The sequence below is a fragment of the Haliotis asinina genome, chromosome 14 (assembly GCF_037392515.1).
Source record: "Haliotis asinina isolate JCU_RB_2024 chromosome 14, JCU_Hal_asi_v2, whole genome shotgun sequence".
Taxonomy (NCBI): Eukaryota; Metazoa; Mollusca; class Gastropoda; order Lepetellida; family Haliotidae; genus Haliotis; species Haliotis asinina.
Window position 1 is genome coordinate 32,494,714 of NC_090293.1, and position 24,486 is coordinate 32,519,199.

At 41.8% G+C, this 24,486-nt stretch overlaps 1 protein-coding gene across 11 annotated transcripts in view; it reads right to left on the bottom strand.

The window, feature by feature from the left end:
• Positions 1 to 622: 622 nt before the first annotated feature.
• The window catches only part of LOC137261905 (transcription factor ETV7-like), a 65,395-nt gene continuing 41,531 nt past the window's right edge, over positions 623 to 24,486 (bottom strand). For 6 of the 11 annotated variants that reach the window (XM_067799718.1, XM_067799721.1, XM_067799722.1 and 3 more), the window contains exons 3-10: positions 21,489 to 21,596; positions 19,136 to 19,240; positions 11,686 to 11,793; positions 10,877 to 11,080; positions 8,445 to 8,519; positions 7,567 to 7,689; positions 6,898 to 7,141; positions 623 to 5,300 (exon numbers count right to left, since the gene is read on the bottom strand). In XM_067799718.1, coding sequence (XP_067655819.1) covers positions 4,838 to 5,300; positions 6,898 to 7,141; positions 7,567 to 7,689; positions 8,445 to 8,519; positions 10,877 to 11,080; positions 11,686 to 11,793; positions 19,136 to 19,240; positions 21,489 to 21,596 — 1,430 coding nt within the window. In that variant the 3' untranslated portion in view covers positions 623 to 4,837. The remainder of the gene's footprint in view (positions 5,301 to 6,897; positions 7,142 to 7,566; positions 7,690 to 8,444; positions 8,520 to 10,876; positions 11,081 to 11,685; positions 11,794 to 19,135; positions 19,241 to 21,488; positions 21,597 to 24,486) is intronic. The other 5 variants (XM_067799720.1, XM_067799717.1, XM_067799719.1 and 2 more) reach the window with 3 other exon arrangements.

Consider the following 24,486-nt stretch of genomic DNA (forward strand, 5'->3'; position numbering starts at 1 on the left):
AAACCTGGAAGAGATGGTCATATTAGACGTTACTCTACGGGTATGGTGTTCACAAAAACCGAAATGTGGTGGGGGCGAATCTGGATTCGAATCCACAGCCCAAGGTCGACACTGTGAGGACCACGCTTACAGTGCATAAGGTTTCATTAACCTCAAGTAATACGATCTACAGAATACGATAACATGAGTCGATCAACTTCAGTGGGCCTGACCACTCCATCCCGCAAGACACCTCATACGACAAGCATGGAGTACTGAAGATCTGTTCTAACCCGGATCTTCACCGGTTCAAACTGGGTCATCATCAACCCATTCTTGTCAAGACTTTGAGGCTTTGTTTGATGTTTAAGGTCACACAAAATTCCAACTATATAGTGGCGATGTGTAAATGAGTCCAGTGATCAACATAATGAGCATCGACCACTTAGTCAAACAATAATTACTCAACGACGCTGACCACCATATCCTGCGACAAGCCTCTTACAACATGCGCCCTTCTAACTCGGATCTTGACAGGTATCTGGCCATACGAAGCGGCAGATTCGTCGACACGGCGGATGACGTCTCTCATAGTATCAGTCACTGGTTTGATGGCCAGTCAACAAACAACAGTTATATGATAAAACCATCTTTATTCTTTAAGTAATAGGTAAAATTTCGAAAATACATATTTAACAAGCTCCATTGCATATCTGTAATAACATCAACATCTACAAATGTACAACATGAATAACAAACGACTCAATCTCGTTGAATAACCATTTCAAGCAGTTGACCACTTCAGTGTGATGACCTGTTTGCCAGAGTTAGCCTTTGAATGAGGACTTATGCTCTACGTCGCTTCTTTCAATATTCCAGTAATTTTCACGGTCTGGGGACACCAGAACTGGGATTCACATATTGTACCCATGTGGGGAATCAAACCCGGGTCTTCGGCGTGACGAGCGAACGCTTTACCCACTAGCCTGTCCTGACCCAGTTAGCCATTGACGTCATGATTGGAACAAAGATGACGATAACAAGTGCGCAAGTCTGAGGCAAATTATTTTTCGAGTATTGTCTTAAACTTCAGTAAATATATGAATACAAGGCCTCAAATAATATCAAAAGGTCGATCCAAAAAAATTCGCCACGAGCCGTTGACAAGTGTGTCTGTGAATCAAGTCAAAAGATGTCTTAAACAACGATTTATTCATGGCGTTTGGGGTGTGGCGTTTTGCAAATATCACAACTAAACATGATTGGTTTTTAACGAAAAATACGGAGCTGCAAATCCGACTAACAAATAATCACTTTCTCACACTGACGAAGGCTGAAACTAATCACGTGATATTTTCAGCGACGTCACAGTACATAGAATTATGCCTTTTGCGTAGGATTTCAGGAAGTTCATTCAACTCCACATGTACATGCGGTTTAGAACATGACCATATTAGGTCGCTTTTTAAAAAAACCCTTTAGGACCTTGTTTTACAACCACCAATGTGCTTAAATTTATGGCCGAGGACTGGACACACGGACTAACACAATTTAAATAAAATGGTTGTTTACGCGCCCGCTTAAAATTGGCATAGAGGCCCATATAGTCAAGGACGGCACAAAAAAAAAAAGAAGAAGAAGAAGAAAAAAGCCAATATCGCGTCATTTACTAGCTTTAATGATAGTATTTTTACCTGATAAGGGCTGGCCTATCTTGTGAAACAGAAAAAAATAAAAGCAGTATTTTCCCTCCCGCTGAAATTTGCACGGTTTACCGTTTGTTTTATAAACAAGATTGTCCGGTCTACACGTACGCTTTGAATAAAATCCACGTGCCCTGATTTATGTACTACATTTCCCCCTACCTACCGACCAGTATATTTAATAAACTGTTCGTGCACTAGCTCTTACACTGTTACACGGCACAGTCATTGTCACACAAGATGTTTCCATAACTTTTGTTCAAATGAATCAAAATGACGTCGTCTGTAAAATATATACCTACTGACTTAATCGCTCTAAACAGGCCTTGCATTGGCGGATCCAGCGAGCGTGTGTGTGCGTGCGTGTGCGCGCGTGTGCGCGTGTTGGGGTGCGCATTCCCTCTTTGTCCCGAAAGTTTATCAAATGAACATTGAAACTCTAGTAAAAGTGTGAAGTCCCCATTATTAAAAGGGTACCCCCCATCCTCTTTCCTCAAAAACCTGTATCCGCCCCTGCCTTGCATCCGATTGTATCTATAAACAAACAATAGTTTTCATGGAATGTACCATACGATATTGGCCCAGAGGAGTGAGTTATTGTGTGCAGTTTCACGCCGCAATTAGCAATTTTCCAGCAATATCACGGCGGGAGACGCCCAGGAGAGTGAAGGAGTGAGTTAAGTTTTACTCAGTTACGCAGCGCTTATAAATGGACCATCGTACAACCCATTCGCTCAGAGGAGGTTTTCGTTTCATAATGGATTTAAAGTGTTAATGTATCACTTTACTGGTCTGTTACATTTTGTTTTGAGCTCGATTGGAATGACACGGCACTAAAAATAGCAACCAATTAAATGAATTTAACACGTGATCGGAGAGACAAATTTAGTGACACGTACGAGATATGCGGAATGGACAGGATGACGTCACTTCGGAAACGATACAATGGCGGAAATATAATACAGGGAATAGTTGATTATGCTGACTGGGGTGATGGCGATGATAATGAAGACATTGTACGCACTGTACAGATTTAGCTGAGCGGTTTCCTCGAATCACAGTGTCATGACATAAATATTCACATATCACATTGTTTTATACGACTTGCCATTTAAGGGTTTCATGTCAGTATGGGTTAATGTTCAACTGAAACACTTCGTCCAACTCGATATGCTTAACTATGCTATCTGTTTACCACTGCATCTACGATTTTCGATCGATATAAAAATAAACATCCCCAAAACAAAGAAAACGAGGATTTATGTCAACTTACATGTTTCTTTTGACAGTTAATGCCGTTTATTCGTCACATTCGATCTCGGTACTACCATTGTATCACTAACCAAACACACTCGTGTCATCGACATTGATGTCACAGTTTTAACCTCGTGTAGTCATGGTAACCTGACATTTTCAGCTTAAGACGGGTTACAGGAAATAGAAGCGACAACCATTTCAATATACAATCTACACAAATGAATCTGTTTCATGAAATCTGAACATATGAAAAGCATTTGGTACAATGCTGTGGGAATGTATTATTCGAAATAAGTTCGGTTCTATGAACCTTTAGTTTATCAAAATATTTCACAATCCCTTACATTTTTGCCTTGAAATTAAACCAGATATAGCAGTTAATTGCTTCCTTTTAAGCCAATTCCTGTATTAATTCTGGTTAACAGCTGTCTGTAAATTCTACCTTTACTAACTGTCCTACAATAAATACAGTTGAAGGAAAGTCTTCCTCCTCGTAACGTTGCAGTGTCATCCCGAATGATCACTTACATTCACGCTGAGCCGAACATAAAATTAACGTTGAACGCGTCCACGTCGTTTCACTTTGATGTTTATTTCTTCATGGGGATTTTACCATACAGTAGACTACGGATATGTGAACATATATATGTCGAAATATCCGTAGTTCGTTAGACTCGTTACGACTAAAATTTACAGCAAGTGTGAGGGGCAAAAGAATAGGGGCTTGTCCACAAAGAGTTCGTAAGATTACGAGCTGTCGTAACTCTGTATGTTATCATATGCTGACGAGTGACGACGCACTACGAACGAGGTCAGTTCGGTATTTTCGTCTGTCCGTTATAAACGTGGTTTGACTTATAGAATTATATAGACGAAGGGCGTACATTTTGTACATACAGTGGAAGCTGTCAAAACCGGCATCTGACCAATCCGGCAAGTTGTCAACACCAGCAAAAAATCTCCGTGGCATGTAAATTTATTATCAGCTCTATAATCCGGCATGTTGTATAAACCGTATTATTTCTCCGGTACAGATAAGTGCCGGTTTAGACAGCTCCCACAGTACTACAACACATAACACTGTGGGCTATCTTTTTTGACTAACAGTGTTATTGTATACGTAGTAGGGTTATAATCCTTGGAATGTGGTAAATGTTCTAACTCATGGAGGCCTCAATCTCTGAAAATCACTCGTCACCTTTAGGGGTGTGTGGATGGGTTCAGCGTTGTTTGTGAAAGTGTTTTAGTTATATTACTGGGGGTCTGCTCAGTAGGGGAGGAAAGGCCGGAATGATCATGTTGGTCGTGTATCGCATTGTGAAACTGAACGCATTGGGGTACGTTGCCGACAAAGAATCAAACTTAGACTGAACAAGAGCCTCAGTGCCTCGATTTTCTGATCCTGACGCATCAAGGGGAAGTCATCGAACTCTCGGGTCTCAGAAGACAAGGGTTCTAGCGGCCTTCACCCTCTTAATATGATTAACAACTACCGCCTAAAGTCCCACAACATCTATGAAACATCTGTGTATATGTACCTGAAGACTATGAACGTATGCGTATGATTCCTAAGTACACCTTTAATGGCTACCATGGATATTTACAAATGGCTAAATGTTGCATGAATAGAATAATGCCAATAAGTTTCCACATCATGTGCAACGGTTGGGCCACACCTGGATACGTTATCTGCATATTGTTATGTGAGAAATCGCGGGAATTCACGAAGCAGATGGAATCAATTGTCACCTGTGAACTATATCAACAGATTCATGACTTCCAATGATCGGCCTATTGAAGACGGAAGTCAGTGTAACAGAATCCATTTGCGCGTCTTCAATCCATTCCTGGTTTTTCCTTTCTCGAAAGGGGGAAAATACCCAAAATCAACATTCGTGTCAGCTTGCCACTTCCAATTTTATGTGAGTTTCGAATGTTTCTTCCTTTCCATACTCTGTTGAATGCGACCTTCTTCTACTGTACAGCGTTTTCATAGATAAGTCTTCCGGTTCTTCTTGCACAGGCGCAACATTAACTTCCTGTTTAACATACGGAACTGTGTGGTCCTCGGGATCTTCGAATCTGTCCTCGTCATCGTCCAATGTTGGTCTCAAACGACCGTCAATTAGTTGTAAATCACACTGACCGTCGTAATTGTCAAAAGCTTCGATTTCTGAACTCCTGATTGGTGTCTGATCCACAGAATGAGTGTCTTTGCTTGCTGGAGTCACAGCCTCGTTGTGAGACTCGTGTTTGATTGGTTGAGGTCTGAGGTTATTGGGCTCCTGTTGGGCGACTCTGGCGGAATGGGGCCTAGCCCCTCTCTGGCCTTTCTTGATGCTTCTGGGATGCTGAAGAAACCTGGAATGGATGGTTGTAAGCTGTATCAATCATACAGATGTTTGATCTTATACAGAACAACAACAACAACAACAACAACAACAACAACAACAACAACAACAACAACAACAGCTGATGCGTTCCTTTGAGTGGCCATTGCTGAAAAAAAAATTTCCAAGTGAAGCAGGCGATAAAATTGAAAATTTACACGAATTTTTAAAGAATTTGCAGATTCACATGCGTCGACCAATCAGCGGGATTGCTTCGACTACATTAAATTTTGTAGACGGTTTAGAAGAGGGTCAAAATCGGTTAACAGTTGACTAAAAGAAAGAACAATAATCGAACTGGGAGGTGTCGTGAGTGCGCTGATCGATAGGGCCAGTCATCAATAGTTATGCTAACATAAAGTATAAATCGATTGCATGCGATGGTAGCGTAACGATCGGCACGGCAAACTGGTGTTCAGACTGTATGGCCTATTGTACTGTGAGCCATTTCGAGTCGATGGATATCTTTTTATTTGGAGGTTACATAAAATCCTGACTAGTAAGGTGATACATTTGCAAATAAACAATGCAAATGATCGTGTTTCGATCCTGGAAATTGGGTGAGTGAGTGAGTTTAGTTTTACGCCGCACTCAGCAATATTCCAGCTATATGGCTGCGGTCTGTAAATAATCCAGTTTGGACCAAACAATCCAGTGATCAACAACATGAGCATCGATCTGCGCAAGTGGGAACCGATGACATGTGTCAACCAAGTCAGCGAGGATGACTATCCGATTCCGTTAGTCGCCTCTTACGACAAGCATAGTCGCCTTTTATGGCAAGCATGGGTTGCTGAAGGCCAATTCTACCCCGGGACCTTCACGTGCCTCCTGGAAATGGATGAAGCCTTAGAAAGAAACAACATATTTTGGTGTATCTAAGAGTCCCTTTACTGGTTGTCCCTGTCGATATTAGAGAAGGCGCAGAGTTTTTGCTTTGATGTGCCAACGCTTTTACTACTGTCTCACTGCATAATCCACCTCCCAACTCATAAACTCAAGACACAGCGTTTACGCAACGTCCTGGGGAGGCTGTAGATTGGTAACGTCATGACGCAGCGTTAGTATTATGCCATATTATAACGTCATTTCACAAGGTAGTAACAACGGTTTTTTTGTTGTAAATTTACATTGAGGAAACGTCATGCTTTGGGCGAATTTCTGCTTTGTTTCTTATGTTGTGCCCTCTACTGCGGACACTATTCAACCATTACCGTTAAATAGAACCAAGACAACGTAAAATACATTAGCATGAAAATAACAGCTTTACCTTGTGGTGACGTAACTATGACGTATCACAACGTCACGGTACAATTTTGTGTTAGTGTAAATGCGAGTCCACGGAATTACGTTATAACAACGAAGGCATAACGTTATCACAACGTTGTGAAGTCACAACGTGAAATTGTTAGCCGGGCGCTCACCCACAGAATAACGTTGTAACAACGATGGCATAACGTTATCACAACGTTGTGAAGTCACAACGTGAAATTGTTAGACGGGCGCTCACCCACACATAAATTGCATAGGGCCATTCACAAAAATCTTAGTTGGAGGTCAAAACATACTGGTATGTGAGTCGTTTTCCTTGTACTTTCTTGATAATGTTCATCTTGTAGTAGTAGCGCAGGGCACGGGATAGTTTCTCGTACGTCATGTTGGTCCTGTTCTTCTGGTGTCCCCACAGTTCCGCCAGGCCTGTTGGGTTCATGATGCGGAATATCAACTCGTCCTGCTTCTCCCAGCTGACAAAGTCCCGGTACTTGTTGTCCAGCAGTAGCTGGTGGATGAACTCCCACAACAACCTGCATTCTAAGAACAGAAGAGGACATTGATCCTTCCACAACAACCAGCATTCTGAGGGCAGAAGAGGATATGACATTGATACGTCCATAACAACCGCCATTTCCGAAGACACCAGAGGACATTGATAATCCCACAACTGACATTCTGAGGACAGAAGAGGACATTGTCATTCTGAGGACAGAAGACGACATGGCATTGATACGCCCATGACAATCGCCATCCTGAAGGCACAACAAGACATTGATGCTCCCACAACTGACATTCTTAAGACAGAAGAGGACATCGGTATTCCCAAAACAATCGGCATTCTGAGGACAGAATGGGACACTGATATTCCCATAACAACCGGCCGCGGCATCCTGAGGACACTGATACTTCCATAACAACAGGCATTCAGAGGAAAGCAGAGGACACTGATACTCCTATCTTACCCCCTTCGCCTTTCTTGAGGTGGGACGTGTGGAGATCGGCAGACATGTCGTGTGATATGGAGCAGTCTTGCGATTGGTGCACATGGTTCTCTATAGCATCTCGGTACTCCATTTCCTCATCGCCTGTAATAAAAACACAAGGTCTGACTTCCAAAAGATTGACTAAAACACGAACGAATTTTAGAGTTGTCGGTTGTGTGCGTCGGTCTCACTGTCGAACTAGTCGACGTCGAAGACACACATCTCAGCCGACCTTGACGTAGTATATACGTCATCGAACTTCCGGTATTTGGTACTCATTGTGAGCTCTTTCTTCCTGAGTGACTGTAGGGTAGTACAGCTCGTCAAACCGAAGACCCAGGTTCGATCCCACGTACGGGTTCAATGTGTGAAGCCAATTTATGAATACTCATGCCGTGTTATTGCTGGATTATTGCTGAAAGTGGCGTAAGGTCATACCTTCCAGCAATATGACAGAAGATTGTATTTAATTGGTTTTGAAACAAAGGGACAATAAAACCTTCCGTGATATGTTAAACCAAACACTTGTTAATCCGGATAAACGACCTTGAGGCACTTCGATATTATGTCGCCTTCTGTGATCAAGTCACTACGCTGAATCCAGGATATAAATGATACGTTATTGGCGACTAATGTCCGGTTCGCTGACTTGGCATCCCAATTGCGTAGATCGGTGCTCATGCATCCAACCATTGGATTGTCTGGTCCAGACTTGAGTATTTACATACACTCATATACGCGTATACTGGTGCGTGTTGTAAAACAACAAACAACAAACACACCACTGATATAACCGACTATTATTGATCACAAAGACCCCTTTAAGAAATCATCTCGAAGTACCCCTTTAACCCTACCTTCAGGGGGCGACTCGGGATCTGACAAGGCGCTGTCTGTGTCTGTGTTGGTTAAGGCAGGACTCAACACGCTCTCTGTAAGAAGAAAAAGCTCTCTCAGCAAACCAGGAAGTCTACTTTAACATTACTTGCCCATGTATAAACTATTCACGGATTATTGTGCCTATGAAATTGCCACTGTGATTATGTCAATACGTTGAATTGCTCTTGGGATTTGAAATGTATAAAAGTGCCAGTGCGTTCAGACGTTGTTCCTAGCTGTTTGGAATACCCATGAAATTCAACAATAAAACTAAAAGTAGAAAAACATACTGGAATAAAACGTGCGTCTTAAGGATCAAAGTGGGCAGGGTCTTGATCCTCAAATCCATCTTATCTTTAGGACTGCCTTTACTACTTTGCTATGACATTGACTAACAACTGGCCCAGATGGCTTCGTGGTGAAGATCCAGTATAGAATTCGTCTTCAGCAACCAATGCTTGTCTTAACATGCGACTAACGGGGCATGCGACATGTCATTTTATTCCAAACTGCTCATGATGTTGATCACTGGAGTGTCTGATCCAGACTCGATTATTAACAGACCACCGCCATATTGTTGGAATATTGCTGAGTGCGGCGTTAGACAACCAACCAACCAGCCGTCTCGTAACAGCCTGGGTCCGAAAATTTGTGACCAGTGTGCTTTCAATGATGCCCCTAATGTACCGTATTTTCTCAAATAAGCGCGGGTATCTAATAAGCGCCGGGTATCTAATAAGCACCGGGTATCTAATAGGCGCCGGGTATCCAATAAGCGCCTGGGGTAAAGCGGCTCACTAACAACTACGGTAATTACATCCAGTAAACGCAAAAAGCGTCGGGTCTGGAAACGGTAAAAAAATTAAAATTAGAGGAAATACGGTATATAGTATGCACTGTACCGTATCAACTCATATCCACCGCAATATTAAGTGTATTTGACCTGAAAGCATCCTCGATCTTAGATTGGTATATACTCGGTATTAATAAGTACACTGAACCCATTCATTTTGAGCTGTAATTTAAAACACTATACACTAAACACTGATCAATCAATTAATTAGACAGAGAAGAGTAACAGTTAGATATTTAGTTGAAGGAAAAAAAGTAATAGATAGAGAATGGTAAGAATATATTTTGCAAGTAACTTACAGCACAATCTACAATGGCAAATGTATGTGAATGTAAACTCCATTCACAAGGTGAATGCTCATAATGCTTAAAGATATGGTCTGATTGTTATTGCCCCGGATGCATGGCATATCCCACTGGGTACCCAGAAAAATAACCAGAAAGGATCATGGACATTCGAGGATAGATGTAAGCTTGTTGCAAAGGGGACAGCTAGAGAATACACCCCCAACCCCTACACACCCAAGGCCACCTTAAATGTAACTTGCACAATGCAGCCGTAGCGATACGATGGTCCTAACACCCGTAGTACATGTCAAAACATTGATTACAGAACAGTCTCGTTTCCTGTTTACTTTGTTCTGTCCTATTGCGCAGCTTAATGCGATAACCAGTCCAGTACTTTTAGACTATGTCATTTAACTGGATGCATAAATATTAATCAGTGTGATTTGATAAGCCTACGCAGTTGTATATTGCAACACTAAGCTCCTTCTAATCCTAGTAAATACGTCGCACGGCGTGTTATGTCGTACAGCGAGCTCTGATAAACGGAAACCTGGAAATCGTGGAAATATCAAAACGAGGCTCTGCCGCTAGAAACGTTTAGCGGTCTCTGACGGAACTGATATTACATCAACCTAATTGTGCGTTACAGAACTACGCTCAATAAGCGGAAAACAACATATAACATTTTTAACCAGTGAGCCAGATGGATTGTAAATCGTTTTACGACCTCATCAGACAGGGGCAATCTGTGATTCCATAGTATGCTGCCTCAACCTCGACATAAAGTAGAGAATGACGGTGCAATTAAAGTTTAAAATTAAAATTCATTTGTAAATACCATTTTCTTATGAAACAAGGAACTGGAATTCGGTTTAACCAGAGTTGTTTGTGGTGTCAATTTACACTTTCACACGAGAAAATTCGGATCGTCTGAAAAGTAGGTCATTGTCTGAATAGGTTAATGGGACTTATGTTTCGGTATGCACACACTCGTAGCATACCTTTGTGCAAGTGCGGACTGGCGTCTAATGGAGACTGGGCGTTTAATAGTATTGAAAGGAATGAGAGTGAGATTACGCCGCTTTTAGCAATATTCCAACAATATCAGGGCGGTGGCCACCAGAAATGGGCTTCACACATTGTGCACATGTGGTGAATCGAACCTAGGTCTTCTGCGTGATAGCGAACGTTTTAACCACTAGGCTACACCACCGTCCCGTTTAATAAAGTGGCAGTGAGAACACACAACAAAAAACCCATTCTCTACGACTACCTGGAATGTGGACTTTAGGGCTGAGATCTTTCTGTGGTGGCAGCGGGGACGGATATGACGTCATAGGCCCTGGTAGGATGGGGATGTAGGACGTGTGCGGCTTGTCGGTGCTGTATGTGGGCTGGACGCTGCCACTTGTGGGGTTGTCCGTCAGAAGTAGGATGCCATTGGTTTTGTGGTCCTGGCTCTGTACCAGGGCTGCTGAAATGATGAATTGGTGAGTGAGCTGGGTTTAACTCCAGTTTGAAAGGTTTAACGACGCAAGACGGGTTGGTTAATCGAGCCGGCACCAGACAATCCAGTGACCAACATCATCAGCATTGATCTACGCAATTTGAAACGTTTCACGACGCATGAGGGTTTGGTTTGGTTTGGTTTGGTTTGGTTGGTGTTTAACGTCGAACTCAGCAATGTTCCAGCTGCATACTCGAGTCTGGACCTGACAATCCAGTGACCAACAGCATGAACATCGGTCTACACAACTGGAATACAATGACATGTGGGAGCACAATCAGCAAGCGTGAACCCCCGATCCCGTTTGTAGTATTACGACAACCATGGTTTGCTGGCGACCAGTACCAACCTGGACCTTTCCAGGTCCTCACTGTCTACTGCACCCGGTGTTCCGAGGCGGTCACATACACAAGTAAAATCCGGGAAAAACGTTGCTTAACTTCGGTTATCGGAAGAGAACCGGTGATTTCAGCGTGGTTTGGCCGTAGACACGTTATTGGAGTAAGTGAGCCGTAAAAGGTTTTTGCATTTAATATTTTCTAGGAAATAGCAGAAGAAAGGTTACAGCTCACCTGGTGGAGGTGGTTTCAGCTGCGAACATGTTGCATGGCGACTGAAACCCGCAGCGACATCTGGCGGCGGAATTGAGGGAAAAGGGGAGTAAGAGCAGACTGGTGTCACTGCAAAAGAGCGCCCGAATGTTTCATATGACTAGTTAAGCATAAAACAAAAAACGAAACAAAATAAAATCTGTTGATACGATATGTGTTTGAAACTCTCAAACCCTTATGACTTGTTCTGTTCTGAAGCGTTCAAACGCAAAATCATTCAAATCAAGGACCATTACCTAAAGACACTCGAGAACAAATTCTGAACGTCCTCAACAACAACGTGTTCAGTATAGAATACCTTGTAGTAGCCACACACCTGTCAATCAATGTGAATGTCAGGACCACCTTCAAGTGATCCCCATACTGACACCCCGCCCCCACAAAACAAGCATCTTCCACACCCAAGTCTTTCCTTATATACAATTATGGTTATGATTTTAATGCGTCGATAGATCGACATATACATAACTCTACATAGAGCCAGAGCAAAATGTCATCGTGACATTTCAAACTAGGTCATGTCATGTTGATAATGATGTTTTTTCCAGGTGTAAAACACTATTCATTTCCATACTCAGGTTATAAATACACTTATGTTGCTGAACACTTACGCCGAACATGCCAAATCTCAAAACACAAGGACGATATTTATAGTAAAAACCCTTTTTTATGTTTGCGGCCTGAATTCGAGCCTTTATACTGAATTAGTGAATTCAATGCCGGTATTCACAAAACATACTCAAGAAAGTACACCCCTGATGTTTGTTGATTTCTTCCCCCCCAAATGACGTAGACATTTTGATTGTGGCGTAATATGTTTGTTTGTCAGCAGTATAGACCTCACAGTCTGTAAACGTGTTGACTTCTGTCACTGAAAATGTCAACTTAATGCCCGAAGTTTGTCGTCTTGAAGAGGAGCGTACAGATAAATGTGATAAATCTCACGCTTCAACCAAACCGTGTACACTTTCACTATCTGTTGTGATAAATCTGATGTAAATATATATTAATATATGAGATGTGTGAGTGAGGATTGATGCCACTTTCAGCAATATCCCAGCAATATCACGACAAGGGATACCAAAAATTGGATTCACACATTACACCCATATGGGGAATCGAACCCGGGTCTTCGGGGTGATTAAGTACGCTTTAACCACTTGGCTACCCGACGGCCCCAATCGACGGAGACGAGACTGACACATCCGTATACACAAGCGTGCGTTTACATACCACTAAAAAAAGTAGGGGATATTCCATTTTGCGAGCATACAACCAGCTAATGCTAATTGATATGAGGCAAAGTAATATTCCATACAGATGAAACATTTCCAAATGAATGGAATAAATTGCCACAGTTTCCTTAATTTCTCTTCATCATCTGTTTCCTCCTTGGCTTCATCATTTGCATTTTATCGGTCTTGTAAATCCAATATCCCTACTTTTTTTTAACGAAAATGTACCAGTACCGACACTTGTATAGCCGTACTTACGATCAAATACAAAGTCAAAAGTCCATTGTTAAACCTAGCTCACACATTTACTACGATCAAATTCAGTTGTTGTCAGGAGCTTAATAGTCAAGGCATAAAGTATGTTGACTTCAACAGTACTACAATTACAGAGATCCACACATATCGCTTCTCACTGGAGGATTTCGAATTAGAATGCGTCACGACATAAGGTTTCATATGTCACACCAAAACAATTTGTCTTTCACATTTCCTTAAGTGGATAGGGTTGGGGACAAAATAACGTTGTGTCACTTCAGGTTGCGCAGTCGCGGTCGTTTATGGAGAAGCTGTTGTTGTTTATGATGTATGAACGTAATACTGATCCGCAAATGCAAACACTGCAAGTCTTTTGTAGACCGACCACCATTCTTTTATTGCATTTTGGCCCGTTGTTTATCCGAAATCCGACCACTTCCGCAATTCTGAACTTGAGGAGCAGTTTATTTGAGATTCGACGTTTATTAGGCCTCTGTCGTCTACTGGAGACTCAACGTTATAAGGCCTCTGTCGTCTACTGGAGACTCGTCATTAGGCCTCTGACGTCTACTGGAGACTCGACGTTATAAGGCCTGTGCCGTCTACTGGGGACTCAATGTCATTAGGCCTGTGCCGTCTGCTGGAGATTCAACGTCATAAGGCCTGTGTCGTCTACTGGAGACTCAACGTCATAAGGCCTGTGCTGTCTACTGGGGACTCAATGCCATTACACCTGTGCCGTCTACTGGGGAATCAACGTCATTAGGCCACTGCCGGCTATTGGGGACTCAACGTTATAAGGCCTGTGTCGTCAATGGGGACTCAATGCCATTACGCCTGTGCCGTCTACTGGAGACTCAACGTCATTAGGCATGTGCCGTCTACTGGGGACTGTACGTTTGTTATGCCTCTACAGTCTACTGGAAACACGACGTTTATTAGGCCTCTATTGTCTACTGGAGAGTTTACTGGACGCTCGACATTTATTATGCCTCTGACGTCAACTGTAGACTACGTTGGTTAGAACTCTGCTGTCTACTGGGGATTCGACGTTCTTTGGAGCTAAGGCTTCAAATGAAGGAATCTTTTATTTTAACCAGGCGTCAATTAAACCAACGCGAATACCACTAGTTTTGATTTAGATCCCTCGTTACACTGAATACTCTTGGAGCGTTGAGGTAGCCTAGTGGTTAAAGCTTTCACTCGACACACCGAAGGCCCAGATTCGATTCCTACATGACTACAAAGTATGAAGCCCATTTCTGGTGTCCCCCGTTGTGACATTGGAAGAATATTTCTAAATGCGGCGTAAAACTCACTCACTCACACACTCGACACCCGACGTCTGTTATAGGAAGTACGGTATGGCGAACCTGTGAACCTTTACATGCGCGAGTTGTTGCGTGGAATGTAAAGGGGAATTTAGCTGCTGAACCAGGATGCTGTTATATGTTGTAATTGTCCCTTTATTCTGGTCACTGACTGTACAACCAACAATCGTTAATGCTTTTGCGTCAACACGGTTATTTTAAGTAAACAATCACTGGAAATTGGCATCCCCGCAGATTTGATTCAAGCGCTATATATTTGCTTGTATAGAAACACCTGAATAGCATTTGCAAAAAACGACACCCACAACAACGGCTGCACCATCACGACCAACGACAACTACCTCATGGTTAACGCCTAATGGTGACAACGTCAACTCGTGACGATGTAGACCCGGCTTCGATTCCCCACATGGGAGCAATGTGTGAAGCCCATTTCTGCTAAAAGCGGTGTAAAACCGTACTCACTATGCGAAACGAGGACAACGTTATGCCTGACTGAGTAAGTATGAACTCGGGTTCAGTGTAACGTGAAGCTAACGGAATCGAATAAGGACCTTCGACGTGACGAGCGAACACTTTAACCACTAGGCTACCCAACAGTCCCCACAGCAAAAGATCGCATGTGGAGCACGACAGAGACATGTTGATGAATATCGTTTTTAAATGTCCACCACACTGCGTAAATGTGGTACCGCCTCCGTTTCCGTTATGCGTTCTCCTCGGGCGGTAATTGTCGTCATCGACTGTGACATCTTCAGGAAACAACGCATAAAACAAAACAGCTACGCGGACCTGATCATAAGGAAAATGGCTATAAAATTCACAGGATATGTCTGGGTTTATTTCCGCCTACCTGTGTCGTAACTGGTAGTTCGCAGTATGACTAAACCAAGTATCGAGAACAGCTCCCTGGGGGTGCGCCTCGACACCCCCGGGCGCTAGCGGCACACCAAATATGCATCCGCATAATGTAAATAATCCGTGTTTCGCTTGGATTAATAATGCAAGAGATATTTTTAAACTGTGTCTACCTGTTTTATTACAAAACCGGTCACAGATCTAGACTACTGCAAACACGACATAAAATTGATAAACTGTTTTCAACAGCACGTCACGTATTTAGAGTTCGGTTTATGGGTTTCATCACAGGTTTTCACAGTGCTTTCACACACAACATTCACACCCGTGTTATAATTAACATATGCTACAGCTTTCACATCTGTTTAACTAAAATATTTTCATCTTTGAATGAGTGAGTAGGGTTTTACGCCGCTTTTAAAAGCAATATTCCAGCAATATCACAACAGGGGACACCAGAAATGGGTTTCGCACATTATACCGTTTTGGTGAATCGAACTCAGGTCATCAACGTGACGAACCAACAGGCTACCCCAGCGTCCTGTTGTGAGGGTGTGTGTTGAGGTATATGCTGCTAATTATATTTTTTACAGCGGAGCAATGGTTGGGGACACCAAATTCTGTAACTGTCGTATTTAGAAGGAAACAGAATAATGAAATGTTCACCATTACACCAGATATACATATCTTCACCATTAAAGTAACTATACAACTTCACCTTTATACCAACTATACATAGCTTTTCCATTATACCAACTATACACAGCTTCCCCATTCTAGCAACTATACACAACTTCAACATTATACCAACTATACACACCTTCTTCATTATACCAACTATACACGGCTTCCCCATTACATCAACTATACACAACTTCCCCGTTATACCAACGATACGTAGATTGCATATTATACCAACTATACACAGCTTCCTCATTATAACAGCCATACTCAGTTAAACCACCATACCAACAACATACAGCTTCCCCACTATACCAACTATACACACCTTCCTCATTATACCAACTATACACAGCTTCCCCATTATACCAACTATACACAGTTACCCCAACTACATACAGATACCCCATTATACCAACTATACACAACTTCAACATTATACCAACTGTATTCTGCTTCACCACTATACCAACTACATACAGCTTCCCCATTATACCAACTATACACCCCTTCCTCATACCAACTATACACAAATTCACCATTATACCAACCATAAAGTGCTTCCCCATTATACCAACTATACACACTTCCCCTATTATATCAACTACACTTTGTCATACCATTATACCTAGGCGGTGAAGTAGCCAAGAGGTTAAAGTGTTCGCTCGTCACATCGCATGCTCGGGTTCGATTCTCTACGAAGTAGAATGTCCATTTCTGTGAACCCGCTGGAATATTGCTGATGAAATGCTGTTAGCGAGGCATTTAACCCAGCTCCCAACTCACTATTTTCCCAAAAATTGACAAGAAATATGCGACACGAATTGGAAAGCGTAAATGTGTAAGTCGCGATGGCTGTGCGTGTATACAGGTGGCTTACTTTGTGTACTGGCGGTCACAGGTGCGTTACAACTCCCTGTGCTGGAGACTAGGTGCCCGACTCTGAGGGTGCGGGTTCGAAACTCTAAAAAAATCTAGAATTTGTACTTTAATAGTGTTCTCCCAAATACAACATATGTTGCACCCATTACCGTTATAAATTCCAACTACCTTAATGATAGTCGGTACACAATACCTAAATGAACATGTGCCGGTGCAACTGGTCATATACTGCGTGTTATGAAACTGATACGTGTTGCCGATATTCTAACGTTAGTTGAATGTTTGTATCAAATAATAGTGACATGAATCAAGGTGGAAAGAGAATATTATTATTTCTAAGATCTGCAGAATCTACAGCAGTATCATTCTGCTTTCACTCTATATTAATGAGAGGCCCGGGAACCAGTATGCAGTAGTATGTTCTTCTAATGATTCTAATCAGTCGTCATGATTCATTTTGTACGGGTGAAACTAAAAGTTGGAATCCGGTTAAAATGAAATTTGAGTTGTTTTCTGTGAAGGGAGGATGCGAAAAATGCGATTTTTTCAGTCTGCATTGAATTCTATTTGCTGTTTCTGAGGCATCCTAATTATTTCACCATTTACCCTTTCAGAGCTTTGAAACGTCACACAGTGACTGATCCACATAGCTGTCCCTTCAGCTCACTCCTTTATGTAATAAGATACAACACAGTCTGAACTAAAATATAGATTTACTTCCATTCAGGATCTGAATTTCCTATCTCACTGAGGTTCTTGTTAAATCACAATCATATATTTTCTAAACCTAAGCGCTTGTCGATCACAAAGGTAACACGTGTACAGAGGAGTAATGTCATAACTTTAACTGGTCTTAAAACGGAACCAGGAATGGATATCAGTTAACGTTCCACAGGGATGGAAATAACTGATCGATTAGACCACTGAGGAAGGAATGAAATTTATCGTGTTTCGAGGAAGTTACTACTGTTCAAACAAAAACATTTTTATTTCCTACAAAGAATACAACACTCGAATTAACCGATCAACAAAAACAAGTCGGATGTTATGATAGAAGCATCATCGTTTAGACGCCCAATTGAAACCTCCTTCTCGTTTCGCCGGAACTAGCGATAAGGAAGCGATGCTCATTGGTTAAAATGTGCCACTAAAATTCATGAATGCCAGTCATCACAAATCGTTTCCCGAACAGGAACATGCCACACATCCTCACGAAGGAAGCAACATAGACACCACTGCAGGAAATGATATAATGATAATTGTCATGAATTTCCTTGAAGTAAGGCTCGAGGCATCTTTACGATTTCCTAAAGTAATACATGGAAATTGATATTGATTTGGCTTTATGGCCCGTCGATGAAGGGATAAAGGGATAAAGTCTTACTTGTCACTAGTATATTGAGCGAAATTCTATTCTAATCGATTAAATACACTGGCATTTGCGTGATGTCCTCGTGGCAAATTATGTCAGAGAGAGAGAGAGAGAGAGAGAGAGAGAGAGAGAGAGAGAGAGAGAGAGAGAGAGAGAGAGAGAGAGAGAGAGAGAGAGAGAGAGAGAGAGAGAGAGAGAGAGAGAGAGAGAGAGAGATATTCCACCTAATGTATATGGCGGTGGTCTGTTAATGTGTGAGTCGCAAGATAGTCGTAACTGCCATACATTAACTTACGACGATTTTAGCGCTAAGAGAGTTTCCAGTTTCGAAAATCTAGGCCCTGTCCACTCTAGCAGTAATCATCACTGCAAGGAGTCCTGCCTATCTCCCACAGTCAGGGCCATGATCTTAAGCCGCTCACGACAAAACGGGAAATCCGCAATGTTTGTCAAACATGGCAAGGCGCTGCAGGAAGAGTGGTCATGAGTGGCATTGCCATTGGGAAATAGATTCGGTCTATGCCAAGCCGTATGAACGTTTGACAACACATGGGGACATGCCCCATCATTGCTGGAATCATCTTATACATTCGTAGTTAGACCTAAACAACCCTGCATTTTTTGTGATTGCAACTTTACGATCGACTTAGTGCAAAGATTGCTTTGGCGAAGGGTGTGAAAGTTAGGTAGTTCATTCAGACAGTTAACTATCAAATCTGGAAGTAGCAATCATTGACATTTTGGAAGTGTATTTTTTTGGGTGCACTGTGAGGGCTGTGTAAACAAAATCCACTTACTTTCATGTTTGTTGATGAGTCTTTGTAGAGCGTTAAACAGAAGGTCCCCCGACGATGGGTCACGCTCCATGAAGTCGGCTCGGGTCAACAGACCGAGAGCCTTGCCTGAAACACGTAAACAAAAGTCAGTTTGTGTCTGCAGGAGAGACTATTGGGGTAAGTAAGGCTGTAGAAACAAACAACAAACAAACAACAGGGATCAGCAGGTTATTTCTGGAATAACAGCAAGGGTTACTGATACTGTGGTGACACCCTTACATCAGATATACTCTTAAAAAAGTAAAGTAGTGTTATTAATGGGGTTTAATAATCCCCTTATTACTTATACTACCAGTAGTGAGATTTTGGAGATTTATCAGGGTCAATCAATATTGATACAATATTATTGAATGTTCTGAGAGTGCATCACCATGTGCACTTCCTTACAACCATAGCTATTTGGAATGTAGTCGCTTTTGAAAGATGACTGGTGTATGACTGTAATTTGCATGTGTGCGATTTGCATTTTAAAACAAACGACTAGAAACAAAACACTAACAAATGTGTGATGCAACATTAGTGGCAAAATTTATGTTCTAAGTGATTTCTCGACCTTCTTGAAAACCTTCAAAATAAAGAATGGGACCCAATACACGTGTATGGGGCTACTGCGTTGTGCACGTGCATATCATGCATTGTGTTTAGGGGTGGTAATAGAGGGAATTGGTGGTGCGTTCATAAGATGTCTGTCCTTGAAACGTTTGTCAACGTTTACACTTCCTCTCCAATTTGAAAGTTCAGGTTCCCCTAGTTTTTGTGAAGAGTATATCTTTGAAGCCTTCAACCTTTTGCATACTGCAGTACATCACACTTAAAAGAAACTATTTCAGAAGTGAATTTTCTTACTACAGCACACAGGCTAGTAAATTATGATACGCGTGGGAGTGAGGTTAGCGTGGGACAGAAATGAACAGGTGCCCTTTTTCAGGAGCGGAGTAGGGAAGGGTTGCAGTGACCTGTGCCCACACAGATTTAGTTACAAGTGCGGGTGGAATGGGGGTTGGTTGACACAGTTAACAATGACGTGATGACATGGCGGGCAGGATGATGATATGTATTTGATAGAAGTATCTCAATGCATTATGCGAGAGCATATCCTGTTAAAAATACATTGCCAAAGTGAATGCAGTCTTTTGTATTTTATGTGTCAATGGTTATTGCGAACACAGAACTGTGGGTACGTCTAGATATAGATAAAGTAACACTGACAGTTTGCTTGAAATTGCTTCGGTCGGTCGATTTGTTTCAGGGTGCTTCTGTTCAAAAATATGTTTTCGAGCAATAAACTCTTGAAACAGGTTTCCAGTCCATTACATTCGGGAAATATATTGTGACTGTTTATGCTATTTTGGAATTCCAGCGTTTGATTCTGGTCATTCCAAAATATCATACATGGTTATTAAGATGTCCAATGATGAATTGTTTCTTACACAGTGAACATGCAGTTTTATGCCACAGTAATGGTATTCAAGCCATACAACGACAGCCCCTAAAACAATCGCATTTCAGACAAAACAGTGGTCGATAGTGTAAGCACGATGTCAGTCAATTTTCTAAATCACAGGGCCTGCCCACTCGATGCCCTTTTTATTCGTCTCTTACAAATGACACATGGTTTAGGTCATAGGAACATCTGTTCGAAATACCAATGTTCAGAGAGATGAATCTAGTTAGAAATGGTCCTTGGTTACCATTCCTGTAATAGGATAGAAGTTGTACGTGTAGGGTCCAGATGATGACATCAATGTTGCAAGGTCAGGGTCAGAGGTAGGGGCAGGGTCATTCTCAAGGTCAGAGTTAGATGCAGGGTCAAGGTCAGGGTCAGTGTCAGAGTTAGGGTCCGGGTTATGGTCAGGGTCACGGTCAGTTCTGAGGCTGAGAAGCAACATTCAGACGGAAATTAATGTCAGAACTAAAAATAGTACAGAAATAAAGTCCCGGTCGTGGAAACATTTCCTCAGAAATGGTTCGTGGGAATAATTGCGATAAATGATTTTGTACAAGTGAGTGAGTTTAGTTTTACGCCGCACTCAGCAATATTCCAGCTATATGGCGGCGGTCTGTAAATAATCGAGTCTGGACCAGACATTCCAGTGATCAACAACATGAGCATCGATCTGCATATTTGGGAACCGATGACATGTGTCAACCAAGGCAGCAAGCCTGACCACCCGATCCCGTTAGTCGCCTCTTACGAAAGGCATAGTCGCCTTTTATAGCAAGCATGAATTGTTGAAGGTCTGTTCTACCCCTGGACCTTCACGGGTCCGATCTTGTAGAAAGGAACATTTTCACTGCAACAACAGATACTTACCGTTCATGTCGAACTTGTCTGGTGAGACAGGCTCGATTGAGAACTCCGTCGCGCACCACTCCAGCCAGACTCGAACCTCGTTCTTGGTCCATGTTTGAGGCGGTTGGGCTACAACAGAAACGGGTATGTGAGGTGTAACGTATGTTTATAGGGAGTATTATTTCAGATTGGTGATGAGGTGTAAAGCAACACTCCCTCAAACAACACACCCCGTTTATAGATGGTATGTGCTGTACGTGCAAAGGAAGAACCCATTTCATCTAAACAGGGACTCCGATGGGCGAGTAAGTGACTTTCGTTTTACGCCGCACTCAGTATTCCAGCGGTCTGTCAGTAATCTAGTCTGGACAGACAATCCAGTGGTCAGCAGCATGAGCATCGATCTGGTTAGTTGGGAACAGATGACATGGCAATCAAATCAGCAAGTCTGACCACCCGATCCCGTTAGTCGACTCTTACGACAAGCACAGTCGCCTTTTTAGGCAAACATGGATTGACCTATTAATATTCTACTCCGGATCTTCACGGGTCGACACCGATGGAATTTGAAGCAGTGCATATGGAGGTCACGATCCACGTGTTGTTACACTCAAAGGAAGAGTCCATTACTGAGCTAAAGGTAGAATCCCTTCCGATGCACGTGAAGGTCATGATCCACGTGATTCAAGAACTGTTACCCAAGGTCCCGCCTCCCGCCACTGCTGTTGTCACTGACTGCACGGGTTAAGTTTTGTTTCAATGTTAATATTATTATGAATATGAACATTATTAATATTCAGTACTTTAATATTTTTATCAATCGAACCGAAGCACACATTTAACAAAATACGCGTCTCACATGCATACAATACATACATAATATGTATGTGCAAGGAACAACTGGAAGAAAGTAAATACGAACTACTATATTTCTAGCAAATACGTTCCACTGGTACTTCTGAAACATGCCGCCTGACGCCATGCTACATGGAACAGACCGGCCGAGAAGACACAAAGACTGTAAGTTATATATAAGTAACGTTTGTCCCTGGAGCATCCGGGTTAGAACTGCCATTAAGCAACATATGTATAACTTAACGGGGGCGGGAAGGGGAATTTTGTGAGACTCGAGGATCCCAATCGCGTGGTTCGCGGCGTAAAAACCATCCCCAACGTACCAACCAAAACGCTTGACTAATTTCACTGTAACATATTAAACCTTAATGTTAATATCGTATCATTTGTTCTGATGATCTTTCCCAGATATTATAAAAATCTATATCTTCCAAGCAAACAAAAGCCATAGTTGACAAACGTCTCATGTTACCAACCTGGATTACACAATCACCAGATAAGTTGAAAACGAATTTTGTAATTTTCCTTGTTAAAGAGGAATTTTTTGTAACCATGTTTGCTTAAAATATTCTACTGCAATCAAGCAATGCTCAATTTTGGGGGCTCGTCATTTGAGAAATTATGTTTACAGAATATATTCATTACTTTGGAAAACATCGGCTTTGCATGTCTAACATCAAGTCTAGAACTCTTTTTGAGTAAATGAACGAATTTAGTTTTACGCCGCTTTCAGCAATAATCCAACAAAGTCACAGCGGGGACACCGGATATGGGCTTCACATATTGCACCCACGTAAGGAATTGACCCCGGGTCTTTGGCGTGACGAGTGAACGCTTTAACTACTTGTCTACTCCGCCAACACTCTTTGTGTATTCACGGTCCGATATATTTTAGGTATCAATGACGACGTATCTTAACAATCCAGAAATAGTATTTCAACATGTTTGTGTTTCTTTAAAATATCTGTGCTCGAATGTACATCTACGTATGTGTCACACAAATGTTATAAAACAAGTAACTTCTAATTAACAACCAAATGTAAAAGACCCTAAGAAAAACTGCGAAAGAAAAGCGTAAAAAATGCATGGTTTGGGCGATTTCATGTAAATCTGACAAAATAATTTATCCGTTTATCTCGAACTGAAATAATTATGGCTCTTTTCTCATACAACCCAAGGAAAGTGTAGTCCGTATGGCTTTACCGCAGCAACAACAAAACACCCATATCTGTCGGTGACCCTCTCTAGGAGGATTGTGCAACATGGTATCAGTTGGGCCCCATCTCAGGTATGCCTACCCTCCCTCCCCCATTCTCCCACCTCACAAACTCCTCGCAGACTTTCCCGGAAGAGGACCTGTTAGGTCATTCAAAAATATCCAGGGTTACATGAATGGATGTCGGGTATGTGCTAGTTTTGCCTCACTGTGTTTGGTTCTTGAGGCTTGTGCATCTTGGTGTCGTCCGGTTTTCATGTCCGTTTTGTACACAAATACTGCAGCATTGTGAGAAAGCACCCTGTTTGCTCTTTTGATAAAACACAGTGTAAATCCAGTACATGCGAACCGTTCTAAATCAACAAGATGTAACTGTTAAAGGCCAACAGATTAGCAATACTGATAGATAGATAGATAGATAGATAGATAGATAGATGAATGAATCAACAAGGAAACAAATTAGATGAGGGGTGGATAAATAATTTTTAACACACAAAAAAACCCCAAGAAAAACCAACCAACAAATAAATAAGAAATGATGGTCTTCCTTTTGATGCAACACTGATTCTGATAACGATGACATGTTTACATTCAGCTGGAATAACATATTTATTGTCTGTTAACTGCATGCTGAGATACTGACATATTAAATTAAACTGAAATTACACAATGACTCGTCTAAAAAGGTACATTTAAGATTTGAGAGATATGCTGCTATATTGAATATACTGCCTTAAACTAAAATTACGCAATACGTCGTCTTAAAAGGTGCAGTCAAGATTTGAGAGGCACTAGTAATTATATAATGCATGCTCTCTTATGGAATTTCCAGATTCCGATTCTAATATTTTCGAAAATAAACCCCAATCAACAATGCAATCTTGTTATACAGAAAGCACACAACAACAACAACTACTACTACTACTACTACTACTACTACTACTACTA